General features: G+C 42.1%; 1 protein-coding gene across 1 annotated transcript; it reads left to right on the plus strand.

Annotated features, from left to right (window-relative positions):
- Positions 1 to 7,423: 7,423 nt before the first annotated feature.
- C3H18orf21 (chromosome 3 C18orf21 homolog) lies at positions 7,424 to 12,891 on the plus strand. The gene is made up of 5 exons (XM_055703537.1): positions 7,424 to 7,591; positions 8,007 to 8,029; positions 8,747 to 8,946; positions 12,073 to 12,281; positions 12,699 to 12,891. The coding sequence occupies exons 1-5, from the start codon at positions 7,512 to 7,514 to the stop codon at positions 12,850 to 12,852; spliced, it is 666 nt and encodes a 221-aa protein (XP_055559512.1). The 5' UTR covers positions 7,424 to 7,511; the 3' UTR covers positions 12,853 to 12,891.
- The last annotated feature ends 3,945 nt before the right edge of the window (positions 12,892 to 16,836 follow it).

Raw genomic sequence — 16,836 nt, forward strand, 5'->3', positions numbered from 1 at the left:
GCTGGGTCCATGGCACTGGTAGTGTGTCCATCACCATGGTACTTGAGCACTCAAGCAAATGATTAACCAGCAGAGCAAATGAAACAGAGGTAGAGAGCCAACAGGCACTGTGACAAGCTCTTCATAGAACTGCCAGTACATCTCTATCTGGACCTTTACTCCTTCAAGCTTTCCACTGTCCTGTCTTTCACCCACGCTCTTATGATAACCAAATCTTTTCTTCTAAACAGTGCTAAGGGATGCAGAGATCTCAGATTGGCTTAGGAGGAAGGGTGAGATTAACAAAAAAAAAACCAAACCCCACAACAAAAAAACCCCCCACGAATATTTTCATCAGGAAAACGTTGCTTAAGGACACAGTAAGGAAAAAAATAATTTTCATTTGCACAAACTGATTATGAATTGACAGACTTCATTATGTCTGCCATGCCATCAGTCTGACCACTTGGAAATTACTTTTCTGAAGAGGGAAAACAAGTCTTTTCCTCATTGAGGGCCAAAATAACCTTTCAGGAGACTGATGCTAACTACTGTTAGCATTATCTAATAATAATGAAAAGAATACATAAAAACATATGGCTATGGGCCTTCTGGAAAAAGTCTGGAGATGGCACCAGCCCCTTCTCACACTTCAAATAAGTAGCAGGTTACCAGCAACTCTGATGATGCTTGTTTAACGTATGTGCATATAACTACTTTCAGCTTTTTCTGCCTTGGGATGCTTAAGCAGAGAGACCTCTGGGGTTTTGGAGAAAAAGTATTCTGTTGAATCATCTATGCCTTGCTGTTTTGTTTTCTGTACAAAATCTCTGAGGAGTGCAGGAAAGCAGAGGGCCTTGCGTGCAGGCAAACTTTAGAAAGACTATCTCCTTTCAGTATTAGGGAATTATGCAGCTATAATAGAACCCTCACTGAAGAAGTTTCCTGTTTTCCACCACTAGTGAAGGCAATAATACTGTAGTTTAATTAAAGTACTGTCTTGTAGAGTTTTTTCTCTTTACTCTGTATCTGCTTCACACTTACGAAGTAGTTACATCCTCTCAATTTCAGTTTTTCCTTTAAAAGAGGAATAAATGTTGGTGACAATGCCACATTACCAGCAATGAAGACTCAAGTGCTCTCCTCCCTATGCAGGTACAATATGCAGTGCTACCACTGTGCCTCAACAGCAGTTTTGAAGCACTGCACCACCCGCCCATACTTGACCTTGAAACTCTGGCTGAAAGTTCACTTTAAGCATCAGTCTGATTCTGTTACCTCTCTTGAGTCTAAATTATATCCATCACTGTCATCTCTAAAGATGCAGATCTTCTGCACATTTTATCAGGCTTCATAATCAAAGCTAATGGAAGATACGTTTGTTTAGCGGTTGTAAACGGTTTTGAAGATCTCAGTCTCAGCAAGGGTGATGAATTAAGGATGTCAGCTGGGCAAACAGTTAACTTTTGAATGAATTTAGCCAAAATTGATCACTGAAAAGCTGATATGAAGCTTTCAAGTTCATATTATTTCACATACTTTAGCAGTAAATATTCCGCCTCTTCTTGCCATCTAAGTCACGAAGCATAAAACTGGAAGAATCAGCAATGATGCCACCTTCTCAGACATGAGACCAACTTTTGATACTATAAACAGGTATGAGAAGCCACTTTTTGACTGCAGCAGAGAGTACAGCCCTCAAACAGTTTAGTCCTCAGCTGACTCAATTTCTCCATAATAGCAATTCTGTTAGGCTATCTGAACATGATAGACAAAGCGTTTTATCCAAAAACACAAAACCCAACAACTGCAAAGAACTATTCCATGACACAGCTATTTATTGGAATTACCTGGTTTTTTATTCTCTCTGGTCCATTTCAAATAAAATAAAATAATAACTTAGTGGGGAAAAAGAATTATCTTAAAATAGTTGTGGGTTTTTTCCTCTCCCAGGTAATTTGGAGTCAGGAAGAATTCAAAATTACAGCAATAGTGTTGAAAATTACAGGGTAAGGTTGGAAACCTCTGGAGGTCATCTAGTCCAACCTCATGCTCAGACCAGTGCCACCTTAGAACAGGTTGCTCGGTATTAAAAGGAAAAGAAAATCATCTAAAACAAAAAAAATACAAGATTAAGACTTCCCCTATGCCCATTTGGCAACAGGAAAACAAAAAAAAAAAAAGGCAAGAAATGTTTTCCTGAAACATATAGCTCTTTTGTGTTGTTCATAAGCAAATATGATGAATGTGGAAAAAATCTACAGCTGCCTCCTTTGGTTGACCTAGTTCCCTTTCTTTCTTGATGCAGGTGACGTTTAGCACAGCATGTGGCAAACTCCGGCTCAGTTGCCAGCACTGCTTTGCCACACTCCAGGCCAAAGAAGCCTAGGAATGCTGCACGTTCAGCTCCGGTGACTGAGAAAATGTTCCGTATCATTCATTAGCAGTCCCTTCCAAGCGAAGGAGCCGACAGATGCTGAAAAGGGTTCCACCCCATCTTTCGGCTGTGAAAGCAAGGCCTCTAGGGCAGGGCCTGAACTATACAGCAAAGAACAGGGTGGGAGAACCTTAAGAGATCTGAGTGAAACCCAGATGACTCATCAGAAAGTAAAACGTTCCTTTTTTGGCAAGAGGTTTAAATATTGCTGTGCTGCAGCACAGCAATAAATGACGCTGAGCTCTTGGGACAAACTCCTGTGCACACTGATATATCTAGCAGTAGGGGCTATTTCACATCTCATTAAGCAAAGAGGTTTACATGACAATTAACACGTTAATTAGCAGTGTCTTTTTCACAGGTGGAGCTGGAGCTGCAGCTTGAGATTTAAACACTTTTAGACAACTGTTTCATAAGTGAAAATGAAGGAATAGTTTCTTGTGACTCAAAGTGACAAGGACTCATATCCAGAACTGGCATAGGAGTATTATTTGTCTTACGTATTGAAGGAAGGACACTGCAACCAGATGATGGCCTTTCCCGTAACTTCTGTGCAGGGAGGGCCTCTTTGTATATCTGCAGCCTGCCATTCAAAGCCTAGCCTATAGTGTGGGCAAGATGCCAGGCTGGCCACTTCATAAGCTGACCATAAAAAGCCCTAATGTACCACAAAGTCACAGAGGCAAAGCAAAGCCTGGACTTGAACAAGCAGTAGCTCCCATCTCTCAGCCACTGACCTGCATGGCTGCCCAGTACAAGAACCCCTTTGATTATACCTGTAGAGAGATGACCCATCTCATCATCATCACCAAGAGAGGAAACTCTTCAGCAAACACCAACAAGCAATCACGCTAATTTCACTGAAAATAGGTGTGGGCTATAAGAGAATGTTTATTGCCCTAGAGCTTCACATTTTAAATAAAGAACTAATAATTCCGACTACAGACTACTTAAAGAAGAGTTGGTACACAAGTACGTGTTTCCTTAAACTGCAAGTATGTTTCTCTCTGAGGCTTTTGTTCGATATCATCTTTAATTCATATTATCCTTTGAGAGAATGGATTTGCAGGAATACAAGAAGATCTAGTGCAGTGGAAATGGAATGAAAAGAAGAAAAAATTAGAGACTGGAACTTGTAGCTTTCAAGATCAGGGGGATTCCCTGTCAGATGGATGTTGGCAACTCATGGAAAATAGTGACATGCTTTATATATGTTATCTTTCACTTCACTCAGGTACATGCTGCAAGGAAGCTGTGTTCTAAACAGTTTATAACAGACAACTATAATATTAATCTTTTACATATTTTGGCACTCAAAGAACAGAAAAATCACTGTGCCGTAGCCTTACCTATCATACCACTTACAAAATAAATCCAGGGTCAGGAGGAATGCTAGATAAGTTTTCCTTTAATTAGCTTTTCAAAGCTGAATGCATTTTTAAATATAGGATTTATTCCTTTTATTTATCAGCTTGGCTTGTTTCAGATGGGTACTGTCTGACTGACCTCTAGATACCCTTGCACTTGCTCTGTGATATCCCCAGAATGTCAATGCTTCAGTTCTTCATCTTTCATTTCCCAAACGTTTCTTATTGGTCACTTCTGGTACCAGCTGAAGTGGAAGTTTATCCTCTGATAATCTGTACTGCTTTAATGGTTCCCAGCGTCCTGAGGATATTTTCCAAGTGTTATGGTGACACCAGCTGAGATCTTGGCAACAGAAAAGTGTTTCATATGCTTATTTCCTAACTTAGTCTCTTGTTTTAATTGTGCTTTCCCAACCCTCTGTCAGCCCCTTGATTTCTATGGCTTAACTCCTTTTGTTATTGCTGTATTCCTTCTTATCACTTCTCAGTATCTTTCTGATAATAAAGCCTTTGAAGAATCTGCGGGCATTCCCACTATGCATCCAAAATCTCTTAATATGTTTCCCCAAACCTGCAAGTCACATTTGTCCTAAAGCTTAGCAAAATCCCCTCTAAAAGGAACAATAGTCACATCTTCTTTATACATTTCTTTGTAAACTACAGTCTAGGAACTATAGCACACAAGCCTTGTGAAATAATGAGCATGTTTCAAGCAGTTCTAATATAAAATATTACACATAAAACAAGTTACCAGTTTTAGCATGTCTCCAAAATAACGTATGCTTGGAAACGCTTATCCTTGTAGCATCTCTATCTTTTTTTTTTTTCCCCACAACAAAATTAGTCTTGCACCAGCATGCCTGAAAAAGCAAAATTCTCATATAATTTCAATCACTCAGTTCGCTCACGACTTTTATACAGCTGACTGCACACCTATTATCTCACCTGAAAGAGAAACTCTGAGTTTGCTCACCTCAGTCACCTGCAGGATCTTTGAAATGCCTCCTCTTGCGTTCCTTCCAAAGAGTGCCTTTCTGCATCTCCCAGCCCATTCCCGAGTCCACTGAACATGCAGTCATCAGTAAGTTCTGGCTAAGTTATCCTATGCAACTCTGAAGAAAAAAGGAGAGACTCGCAGATGCTGCAGAAGGTCTTCTTTGCTCTCTTTGAAAATTTTGTTTTCTTGGTGGTCTGTCACAGTCAGGTCTCCAGTAGTAAACTGAACAACCTATCCTCCTGGCTCTTCTCGTCTTTTTCTTTTCTGTAAACACATAATCAGTGCTTCAAATCCTTTAGGTATCACAAACTGTATTTCTCGATTGCCCTCTACTGACTGCTAACTAACACTGCCTTCCTGGAGGATTGGCAAGCAACAGATAGACAGTACGCTTTCCTCCTCTGCCCTCCCTCAAATCAATAATGATACACGATGACCAGAAGTCAACACAAATCATTCTATTTTTTCCTTTGTTAAAAAACACCAGGCAAGATTTACAGTTTGTTGGCCAGCCATGGTAGCTACGAAACACTAAACAACAGAAGCAGGAAGCAGTTAGTAACATAGGTCCGCTAATGTGGGTGGGGTGGGGGTTTTTTGGGTGAACAAAATCCAGGAAAAAGTAGCGACAAATGCATTCTGCCTTGAAATGTGGGTGAGTTCACTCCACTGATGCCATAAATACCGTACCAGGGAGCTGGGGGTTATCTGGTTTTGACGATCTGGTCCTGTCAGTTCTGGATGCACAGAAATACTGACTTTTGATGGGAGTTCTGCAGTTAAGGGGGTGGTAGAGAACCGTGAACTAGAGGCCGTGATTTCTTGGTCATTTTCCCTGCCTCTAGAGCGTGACTTGTTTAGTACATGCAGCACCACACCTAACATGAGAAACATAGTTTCTGCCTCATGGGGGGATACTGGGACAAGACACGTGATACACTGTATATGAATGGCACTGGGAGGTGCTTTCCCCATTGCTGTTGGGACAAGGAGATCTGTAATGCAAAGAGAAACCAGTGAACTTAAAACTGTGAATGGCCCAATGCAGTTTCAGGAGTAGAAGAAAAAGAAAGTATAAGCATTTCAGACAAACTGGAAAAGACAGAAGGGAAAAAAAAGCAGGGGTAAGACGAGTGTAAGAGTAGGGTGGGGGGAAGGGAGAGAAGTAAAAATGAATCCTTTGCATTGTATTAATCACTGCTTAATTAGTACAGTACGCTGCTTGTTAACAAAATCACTCAGGCACTTGTTCTCACAAAGAAAAAATTATCCCGAGGTGTTAGTGCAAGGGCTCTGGCCCACCTGCACCGCTCCAGGGACAGGGAGGACTCAGGTCCCAGCTCCAGGCAGCAGACACCCCCCCACCCCCCAGCGTACCCCCCTTTTGCTAGGCAGAGCCTGGGAGAGAACATGGCACTATCCGGCCGCGCCATTCCTCCTCTGCCACCAGGTCCCCTCGGGGGTAAACATGGCTAAAAATCATAAAAACAGGCCCCCACACCCCCTCCCCCAAGAAGTGTTGGCATTATTTTTGCTTATTTGTGTTTAAAAAATACTTTTGGGGTTTTTCACTGCTACTAAAAAATGGGAATATCTCATTGCCAAAAATCTGTTGACTGATGGACACAGGCTGTGTTTTAAATAGGTATTATGTATCCACTCAGGAAAGGTAGAGTTCACACAAAAATTAATCATCAACAAAGCCAGCAACATGGCAACGAAAAATGTAACATTGGAAGGTCCACCGAAAAATTGATTTTTAATTCAAAAATAAAGTCAGCAGAGGCTCTAATTGTAGCTTTATGAACGTTTCATTAAAAAGCCCAGATTTATTGACTGCACTGTAAAGCTCTCCTATTAAAGGAAGCCTAGAAATTCAATTTTTCTCATGCTTTTCTACTTCTAAACCCCTCAGCTAGTCCATGTTAGAAAATAAGAAATAATTATATTTATTCAAATTCTGTGATAGAATATTGAAGCCTGCTCAGATGAATACCTCTCCTAAATGAACACCATTACCGACAGATCAAAGAAGAAGAATGTCTAGCAAATGAATGGGGCCGAGGGAATTAATAAAACACACATCAAACGTTGAAAAGCCGAGGGTTGGTGGTTTTTTTTTTCCTTTTCCTTTTTAACAGCAGCACATTTGCAGGGTAATAAAGCAAACTGTCGTGGCCAAAATTCATTAAAAAGGCATCTAAATGGAGCGGGGGGGATCGCTGAAGTTCCGCGCTGGCGAACACCAAGCGGCATGCCGGAGCGCTGGTGGCATTTTCCAGGTGACAACTCGACCGAGAAATGTCATTTTCCCCGTAAGGTGGGAGCGTGCTGCTTTGCAGAACCACTCTTTTCGCACGGCGGCCGGTGCTCCGGGACACGGGGCCTCGGGGGCCGCCCCGAGGGGTCTGGCGGTCGGTGTCGGCGGACACGGGGCGCCGGGCGCCGGGCAGGGCCGCTGCTGCCGCCCCAACGGCGCCAGCCCCAGCGGACCCCAGGCCCGCGGAGGTCACAGCAAGGCCACCAGGCACGAGGGCTACGCCACCGGTTCCCTCCGCGCTCGCCGCCAGCGCCCTTCGCCGCGGGCCCGTCCGACCCCGGAACCATCGTGCTGCGACGGCGGGGAGCCGCCGGGCCTCGGCGAAACAGTGCACATCCTCCCTTCCCCTCCCCGCCCCCGGCCGCCGGACCTGGCTGGCAGCGGCTTCCGGCGGGGCGGGCGTTGAGGGCCATGGGGTGGCAGAGGCGGTTTCTGGAGGTGGCGGCGGAGGGGCTGCTGGGCGCCTGCCCGGGCCAGGCACGGTTCCTGCTGTAAGCGCCCCGCGGCGGGGCGGCGGCGGCCCTCGGGGCGGGGATGGGGATGGGGGCGGGGGGGGGAAGCGGAGCGGCGAGGATGGGGGGGGAGGGGAAGCGGAGCGGCGAGGGACGGCGCACGCTGGCTGGAGGAGGGGGGGGGGAAGGGAGCGAGGCGGTGACGCGCGTGGGTGGCCACGCCCCCTGCCCGCGCGCCGCCGCGTGGCCGGTGCGGGGTGTCGCGCCGTGACACCGTGCCGTGCCGCGCCGTGACACTGTGCCGTGCCACAGCCGCGCCGTGCCACCGCGCCGTGCCAGACACCGCGCCGTGACACCGTGCCGTGACACCGTGCCGTGCCACAGCCGCGCCGTGCCACTGTGCCGCGCCGAGCCGTGCCACCGCGCCGTGACACTGTGCCCTTCTCCCGCGCAGGTGGACGCTCCGCAACTCCCGAGGCGAGTGAGGGCCCGGGCGCTGCCCGCGGCAGGAGGCAGCGGCGGAGGAGGGGGCTGCCCCGCGGGGCTCCTGCGGCCGGGGAGCAGCGCGCAGCGGCGGCCTGGGCGGCTGCGGGGAGAACCCCAAGGACGCAGGCTTTCCCTTTTTCTCCATTTTCTCCAGCCCCCACAGAATAGTGCCAGGGTGGGCTTCGGGGGCTGCTGGCAGAGGTGACGCACTTGCTAAGCAGCAGCGTCCAGGTGTTTCCTCGGCGGGCTGAGATGCTCTAGCCCAGCTCTGGCTGCAGGAGGTGATAACGGCAGCTGCAGAGCATCCCTCTCTTATTAGGGCTGAAATTAAACTCAGAGCATTTCTTCATCCCATGCTGTCATTTTCTTGCACTTAAAATGGACAAAGAGCTTCACAAGGATTTGGTGTCACTGAGCTGGCACAAGAGTGTGCCTGCACGAAGCTCCTTGCAGAATTGTCGGCCTCCATCATTAAAGATTTTTAGGAAGGAATTGCATTCTTTAAGGAAAACCTACAATTGCATAGTGTGTGAATTTATGCTGTGCATAAACTTAACGTGAATTGTGCTCAGCTTCCTCTTGTGTTCTAGTTCTGTCTGAAACATGTACCTAGACGATGTTAAAATAGAAATGTATCTTTTTAATGTTTGCCTATAAAACATAATTATTTCATTTAAGTTTTACTCTTTTACCTTTATTAACCTGTAGATAAGGAATCTGGATTAGAAAGGATATGTCCTTACTGCTTCCAGTTCCTGGTTCCTGATAGCTGCCGGGTGCGTCTCAAACCAAAGATGAAAGTGACTCCACAGATAGAGAAGATTCTTAAACAGGAGGCGAAGAACCATAAACTTAGTATGAAACAGACAAAGCTTTTGAAAAAGTACAGAGAGTCAAGAAGTGTTCTGGTAAGGATGTTTGCTTGGAACTGCCAAATACCTGATAATTCCCTGAAACCTTTCAGTGGCATAAAAAAAGATACGGAAATCTTTCTTTTGGAAGAGGAGCTCACACCTACACATTTCATTTTTCATGAGCATATAGCTTTTCCTTTCTTCTGGAATAATTTCTGTTCATAACCAAAATTTTTAAATTTAAATTTAAAATCTATCCTAATCTGCTATGAGAGATCATAACTGCAATGACGAGAACGGTAAGCTTCCCCCAAAAAGAACAACGTAACGTGTCAGAGAAGCCACACAAACAGCACTGCCCTCCCTGTGATCTCTTTAGCAGCAGTCCGGGTAGACTCTGCAGATGTCTTAAGATCTTGCTGAAAATTAAATAAGTTCTTCCTGCCACAAAGCTCTGGCATTTCCGCCATCAGCTGCTGTATCATTTGCATAGCTTTGCAAAAAATGACAGGCATGATAGATTTTTGCCTGTTCCTTTTTTCCCTATGGATGTGGCTAAAGCCAGGCAACTACTCGATGCAGAGCCTTAATACAGCCAGGTAGATCCTAAAACGCATTAGAATCCTTGGAAATCCATTGCTACGAATACCGCAAAACATACCTAAGAAGCAAAACGTGGTGTTGGCTGAAGTCAGGCTGATTTTGCCAGTATGTGTAGCTTGACATTTAGTGCTCCTTTCAGCTCTGAAGAATAGCTTGAGTGATTGAGAGATTGTCAGGATTTTTCAGTTTTATCAGTTGTGTAAAAATATATTTGCTCAACTGAACAAGCTTTACTTCATTTCTCTCAGTAGACTGTCATGGCTACATCAGATTATTGTTACCTTCTGTATGAATTGGATTTTTTACATTTCTCTGAACATTACTGTTTATAGGAAGTCTTTCAAAACTAAACCACGTAGGTGATTTAAACAAGTTAATGTTGCTCTTGGGGCTTTGGTTGTTTTTCCTAAAATTACTGAGGAATGTAAGATTTAATTACTATATTTTATACTAATTACTGTTATTTGAAGAATATAGTATACATTTAATCTAGTGTTGCCAAGGCATGCATTACTATTAAAACAGGTTATGTGAATGGATGTTTTAATAAATGAGACTGCACCCTGTTGGGCCCAGCAGTTGCTAGCACACTTGGCATTTTCTCAGATGAGAGTCTGCTGCTTTGGGGAGTAAAATTTATGAAATCAAATATTAGAGTCCATAATACAAAGTTAACCTGAGGAAATACCACAGAGGTTCTCAGCTGTCAGGGCAAAATAAGGTGCTCCAGAAAGACGGCTTTGCTATTGCTCTTTCCAAACTGTACGTCATAGTTGAGCAGCAGAAAGGGCATCTGAGAAGCTGGAATCTTTGCTTTATTTTCCTGGGGTCACGAATGTTCAGTGTACAGTAAGAACTGTCTCTTGAGACAACTGAGGTACAGTGTCTTACAGAATTATGATGGTTCTTAGATTTATTGTGTAGCTGGATAGGTTTGTAGGATGCACTGTGCAGTCACGAGTAGTTTAAAAGTCAGTTTTAAATAGGTCCAGTTTAAACTCTGGGCAATATTCTAATCTTGAGATGTAATTTCAGTTTGCTGCACTTGTGTTCTGCTCAGTTCTGTTTGCATTTGTGCTGTGGATTATGATTTAAGTATTTCTGGTCTTAAGTATTTTAAGTACTGGCAGCTTTCAAAATTAACAATGTAGATCCCTGTAATCTAGTACCAGACACTTCTGAAAATGAAAATCTGAGGGTGGTTGAAAATTAAACCAAGGAACAATGTGACAGATTGTGCCTTTGATACCTTTCTTAGCAAGTAGAACTTGATTTGAGAATGCTTGTGCTATGAAGAGACATATAGGAACTATTTCAGGGCTTTTTTAAAATTTTTGGAGTTCCCTGCATGTGCAGTTCAGGGAATGGAAACTATCTGTGCAGTGCTATGATTAATCCACTAACTCCTGCATTGTGAGGCGTTCACCCCCATTTATATTCCGTGGAGTGCTAAATTGTCATGTGATGCTGGTTTTTTTTCCCCCATCTGAATTTAATTTACATAAACTAAAAATACATCAATACATGAGATGTATAAGTTAATGATCTTTCTCTTTTTTAGTTTGTTAGGCTGACAAAATAATGTCAAGAACCGTAAAAACAACTGAAAATATTTCATTTTGGCATTTCTAAATGTAATTACTTCTAAGCAATCTGAATTTAGGTAATTTTACACACTTTGAAATGAAGAATTATTTGGTATAATGTTTTCAAACCTGCTTAGACATTTTTGTGACATTCTTTGAGTATGTTTTTTTAACTTGAAACAGCATATAACTTGTGTTTTCCAGTCAGTGTAATTGTGTGCCTCAAAAAGTTGTCTCTTAATAAGCGTAGTTGCCATGGCAGTAGGGATATTAGGAATATCTGATGGTGTCTGTGACTGACGTTATTTGTTCTGATGCACCTCTGCAACTTACTGTGCTGCTGGAAGTTCCCTGCAGCCTTGAAGTAAACAGAAGAGAAAATGTGCTTTGTTTTGAACCTCCTTCATATTGTAGTGTTTTCGCACTAATGAAAGCCTTTTCTTTGTTCCCTAAGACTTGCTGTTATTAGTTATGGATGACTGGTTTTGAGAGCTTGGTGATTTAAATATTTTATTTCAAGGCTCCCTGGAAAGCGTGTAATATAACTTAATTGGGGGTAGAATATGCTAATGAATTTAGATGACACTGTATGTCATGGTTTTTAGCAAAATAGAAATACTGCTAACGTATACTCAAGAATATCATATATCCAGTTCAGGTGCTGTTTCATCTTTCTGTTTCGACAGGGTTGTTTTCTGTATTTCACTGTACAACGTTACTTTCAGTGTTACAGGTCTCCTGAAATTAGTTTCTAGGGGACTGGAGTAATTTCTAGAGAAACCCATAGGATGTGTTTGGCTTAAGAGGTCTGAGTGCAAATATTAGGTGTAAAGTATATGTTGCTTTTTAATATCTCGTATTTCTCTTCATCAAATATTTAATTTGTGTCATGGCACTTAGAGAATAATTTGGATAATTCTTATGGTGGCTTTATCACGTAAGGATGAAAAGAATGAAAGAATGGTCGGTATTTCCTTTCTTCTCTCCATAGCTGGTTACTTGCAACTCATGCAACAAAACAACAAGACATTATGGTGAAAACAGGAATTTTCTGGCTACAAAGACACGACATTTTGGCACTCCAAGTGTTAAATCTAGCCTGAGGACACCAGGTGTAAAAATTCAGTCTGCAAATAAAGTAACACCTGTAAGCTGCAGTAGGTGGGGATCGAAAGGGAACAGCCCTTCATCAATTCCCAGGTACCTGTTTCTGTCCTATTTAAAGAGGCATTTTGCTGAGTATATTATGTCTTGCTGGGCAAGGGCTTCAGGTACGGATTTCGGATCAGTCACTTAATAAACTTAAAATTGATAACTGGAGGTTTTTTCTTCAGTGGTCTGAAGGAGATCAGTGTTAACTTTGCCACCCTTAAAATCAAAAGATTCTAATGAAAAGCGACTGTGTGCAAAGAATGCCCAGTTATATTTTTGTCATTAATGTGAGATGGCTGGCTTAAAATTTGCATAACAAAGTTATACTTCTGACGGCTCACTTTCACCTGAAAATATACTGCTTTTAGAATTTTTCACTCAAATTACATTTATGTGCACTTTCATAGTTACGTCATGTTAATTCTATTCCTCACCTTTAAGACATTTGAGTCTTTTGTTTTTCAGAACACATGCATCTGGACAGGCGACAACCAACTCTGCTTCCAAGACTCCCCGAAACTCCAAATTTCACTTTTCTAAGCTAAAACGGATGCTTAACCTAGAAGAAAAAGAGAAAAGCCAGAAGGCAGATTTGAAAACCTTCTTGACTTTACTTTAGTTACACATTATTTCAAAGTAATAAAGATTGCAGCAATAAGTATTGCTTCAGTTTTAGTAAATCTACAAAGTGATTAAAGCTCAAGCTAACAGCATGTACTGTGTGAAAGCATAGACCATATTTTTTAGAAGGAATTTCTGTTTCTAAGGGGACCGACTGTCCGCAAGAGGGAGGTGAGAAAATAGCCAGTCTGATATGCTTGGGAATCGTGACATGTTTTGCAGTCTCTAGTGGCCCAAGAATTAAAAGACAGGTTCTGTCCTTTGAGGAGACTGGCAATACTGGATCCATCAGTGGGTCCCGCCGGACCCCTGAAAGCAGTTTGGGGGAGGGGAGGTTACAGTTTGTTCCATCTTACTCTCCCATATTTTTAAGGTAATGCATCACAGCAGAATTTAAAAGATTTCATCCCCACTTTGCATATTTGAGTAAAACAAAGACATTTCCACTAGCAGTTTCTGCAGGTATGGTATTTTCAAGGGTCTAATGTAGTGTCCTGTGGTGTTGCTGTCTTCTGATACGTGTGGTAATTTAAGCACAGCCTTTACAAAGATACCGAAGTAACTTTTGTACAAAGTAATAGTGCTCATGTACCAAGAGAGAGTAAACAGCGTATCACTGTTTAATCACAGATTAAGTTGCTTCATTTTCTTAAGAATGCTCTCTGTGATTTGGACTGCAGATGATACCGGTCCGAGGATAATGCAGAACCTTATACAACTGTACTCTGATGTGGGATGCCCTCAATATGGACTGACAGCTCCATGCCTGCCTGCTAATAGCACCCTGATTTGTTACTGCTATGAGTGGCAGGGTCGTAAATAGGGGATGGTTCATTTCCAGTTGCTCGGGTGCTACCAAAAGGGGTCACTTCTGTCTTGTTCAGAAATTACTAAGGAGAGAACCTCTTTATTAAATGTTTTGGTTTTATAAGGTTTCAGAGTTCCTTCCTTCCTGGACTTCAGTCTGGAAAACCAGGTTTACCCTGGACAGTAGTGAACTTGTTGCACCGATGTGTTTTGATGTGAACAGAAGATTGCAAAGGTTAAAGCAGTCTCCACTGTCAAATTTTATGTGTTCAATTCGGCACAGAGGTGAGAAAGAACAGTAGAAAGTCACCATTCAGGACTGAGTTGGTAGCCTGCCCTGCATATAGGCTGCAGTGAGTTCTGCAAATCATGCTTCAGATTTCCCCTCTGAAAAGAGAATCGGTTAAAAACATTTAAATTCTTGGATTTAAAGGTATTTCCCTTTTCTTCTGTATTCTAATGAATGGTTTCCTTTAAGTATATTCAGACTCTGAACACCGCTTAAGAAATAGAACCACCAAGTAAGCTGGCAGACTTTATAACAATCCAGGGCAGGGAAGAATAGCTTCTTGCAAATTCTACTTACAGTCTCAAAAGACTGGCATGTAACCTTTTTATATCTCCTGTACACTTGCACAATAACTTTGAAAGGTTCACTGCCATTTGTTTCTTACCTACGTGTAGGATCAAATTAACTGTCATTCTTTGATCAAAATACGGACCTCACCTTTTCCAGTACAGAACTTGGCATTACTTCAGCTGTTGTTGCTGTATTTATGATCAAGTCCTCTGGAAAAATACTTCCATCTTGTTGATGGAAGTTGTGCATTATACAGAAGTATTTGAAAAACAAGAAAAAGCAAGAAATCTTTGTATTTAAAGTACACACATTAGGTATTCACCTGCTGTGCTTCCTATGAAGCTTACATGAAACCAGCACAGGCGTCTGCTATGTTTTAAGGGGCACCAACATTAATGTGTTAGATCAAATCAAGGGTATGCTTCTGAAGCAGAGCTTCCAGCTGTCCCTGTTTACTGTGCTTCTTATGCAATGCTCGGTGAGCTCAGAGTACGAGTCACGTCCTTTTGGATAAAACTACAGCTAATGGATAAAAGACATGATCCAGGGCACAACCAGCGTGCTGCGACTGCTAATGGGCGTTCCATCCACTGGATCACAGGAGAGCGCACTGAAGTATGCATCTCCAAAAAGTATATAGGCAGGCATCGAGCTCCGGGCGTCCTGTGCTCCAGGTGTATTCCTGTTACAATGTGCAATTTGTTAAATGTAGACAGAGTCTTGTTGCGCTCCAAACAACATCTTTGTGACTACCAGAGCTGCTGGACATGTTCAGGTGTGTTGTTATAAGGGATCAGTATTGCAAGCTATCAGACTCTACTGTGGGAAGAAAGGGAAAAAATCATTCAAGTATGTGTCATTCTTTTCTTTTACAACTGTGCTTCCAAATGCTGGGCAGAAATACCGTTGGTGTCTTATATCTGAAGTGGTTTTACATTATTCTTAAGCCTCTAATACAATCTTTTTCTGTTACTGGACTTCCACAGAATCAGTATATTGAAAAACATATAGATAAACCCCCACAAGTATATACATATCTATATATAATTATGCATATAGCTATATAGGTACATATACACACAGCAGATCCATATATATATATATATGCACGTACATATATGCATGTGATGCACTCCTCCCTTCAGAATATATTACATTCCTGCACTCGATGGAACACGAACTATTGCTAAGCCTCCCCGCCAAACCTCTGCTGTGCAGCATTACTGGTTTGCGTTTGAAGAGCTGGAAGAACAACTGTACGGAGAAGAAACAGCCAGCTGATTTCAGCGAGGCCAGAATTTCACTCAGACTTCGTAAAGCCAGACCAAGAAGGTTCTCCGTTAAGCGTACACCCCTGCACACAGGCCTTGAACTACAGTGAGAGTCATTTCCCAGCTCATGCACATTCTGTTTATGCAATGGTATGTGCATCATTCACAGTAATAGCATCACACCACATACAAAGTATGTCTTAATATAACCAGCTCAACTAATGCACATTTTATTTTAAAATATCAGTTTGAGCCTGTTGTGAAATTACTCCGTTCCCCTTTAATGCAACAGAAACATTTTCCCATTTTTAAGTACTGGGAAGCTCAAGCTAGCATATTGCAACTCGTTCCCTCAGCCCTGGCCAGGCCTCTAAAGAAACGCAAACTTCGGCCAAAGCAGATGGTGTATGAACAATATTTCTTTTTAAGAAATTTACAATTCTATAGATATGACCTCAGACTTTTTAATGCACTGCTTCCTCACTTAAACTTTTCACACAAAATACAAATATGAAGAGTAATAAACTTCAAAATCAGTATTGACCGTTTCCCCAGCATTCACTATGAGATTTTGGAAGATACTGCTTCCTAAGTATAGGGAGCAGTTTACAATAAAGCCATTTCACACCACACGATTGCATAGGCAAGCAATACACAATGATTTCAAAGATGTTTTTACAACAACATTTTATTCTATTAAATATGAAAGAGCGTACATACAGGTGTTATTCTGAGGACATAAATTACACAAGGATTACACGTTCTGTCAGAAAAGCACAATAATGAAACATCTTTACATTTCAAACTTGTTAGCTTTTAATAAACGAGTCTATTTCTGTTGCAAACAAATAATGAGTGCTATTGAACTTTTGCAAATTCCCACAAAAACATCATGCTTAGTAGGATACTTTAAATATTGTAAAGATGAAATCAGATTTCTAAATAACAAGATGGAAGAGATTTACTACTTAATCAAGATAAATGACACACTGAAATAGGAGCCGAGGCAAAATTGGTCATTCATTAAAAAAAAAAATAAATTCCACTTCAGACACTATACTTAGGTCTGCTTTCTTTACTTGCAGAAATAGTCACTGTGATCATATGCATGAATGAGCAGAGCTCGCCCTAAATATTTATAAATGTAACCATCAAATTTTAGACGTGCTGGTTGTCTACTTCAGTAATTTTTCCACTGAAAACCCCCCACACTTGTGAATCTATTCGCTCACATTTGAAAAGGCTGAAATCCAGCTCTTCTCTAGAGGCCCAATCCAGCCTATCCATGTCTTCCACGGTCATCTGCACAGGGGGCTACTGCATC

Source organism: Falco cherrug, chromosome 3, assembly GCF_023634085.1.
Source record: "Falco cherrug isolate bFalChe1 chromosome 3, bFalChe1.pri, whole genome shotgun sequence".
Taxonomy (NCBI): domain Eukaryota; kingdom Metazoa; phylum Chordata; class Aves; order Falconiformes; family Falconidae; genus Falco; species Falco cherrug.

What these genes read in the sequence shown, in the direction of transcription:
- C3H18orf21 (XM_055703537.1), top strand. Translation starts at nt 7,512, where the DNA reads ATGGGGTGGCAGAGGCGGTTTCTGGAGGTGGCGGCGGAGGGGCTGCTG. An exon ending in GGCCAGGCACGGTTCCTGCT is followed by an intron (nt 7,592 to 8,006) that starts GTAAGCGCCCCG and finishes TCTCCCGCGCAG; the next exon opens with GTGGACGCTCCGCAACTCCC. An exon ending in GAGAGTCAAGAAGTGTTCTG is followed by an intron (nt 8,947 to 12,072) that starts GTAAGGATGTTT and finishes TTCTCTCCATAG; the next exon opens with CTGGTTACTTGCAACTCATG.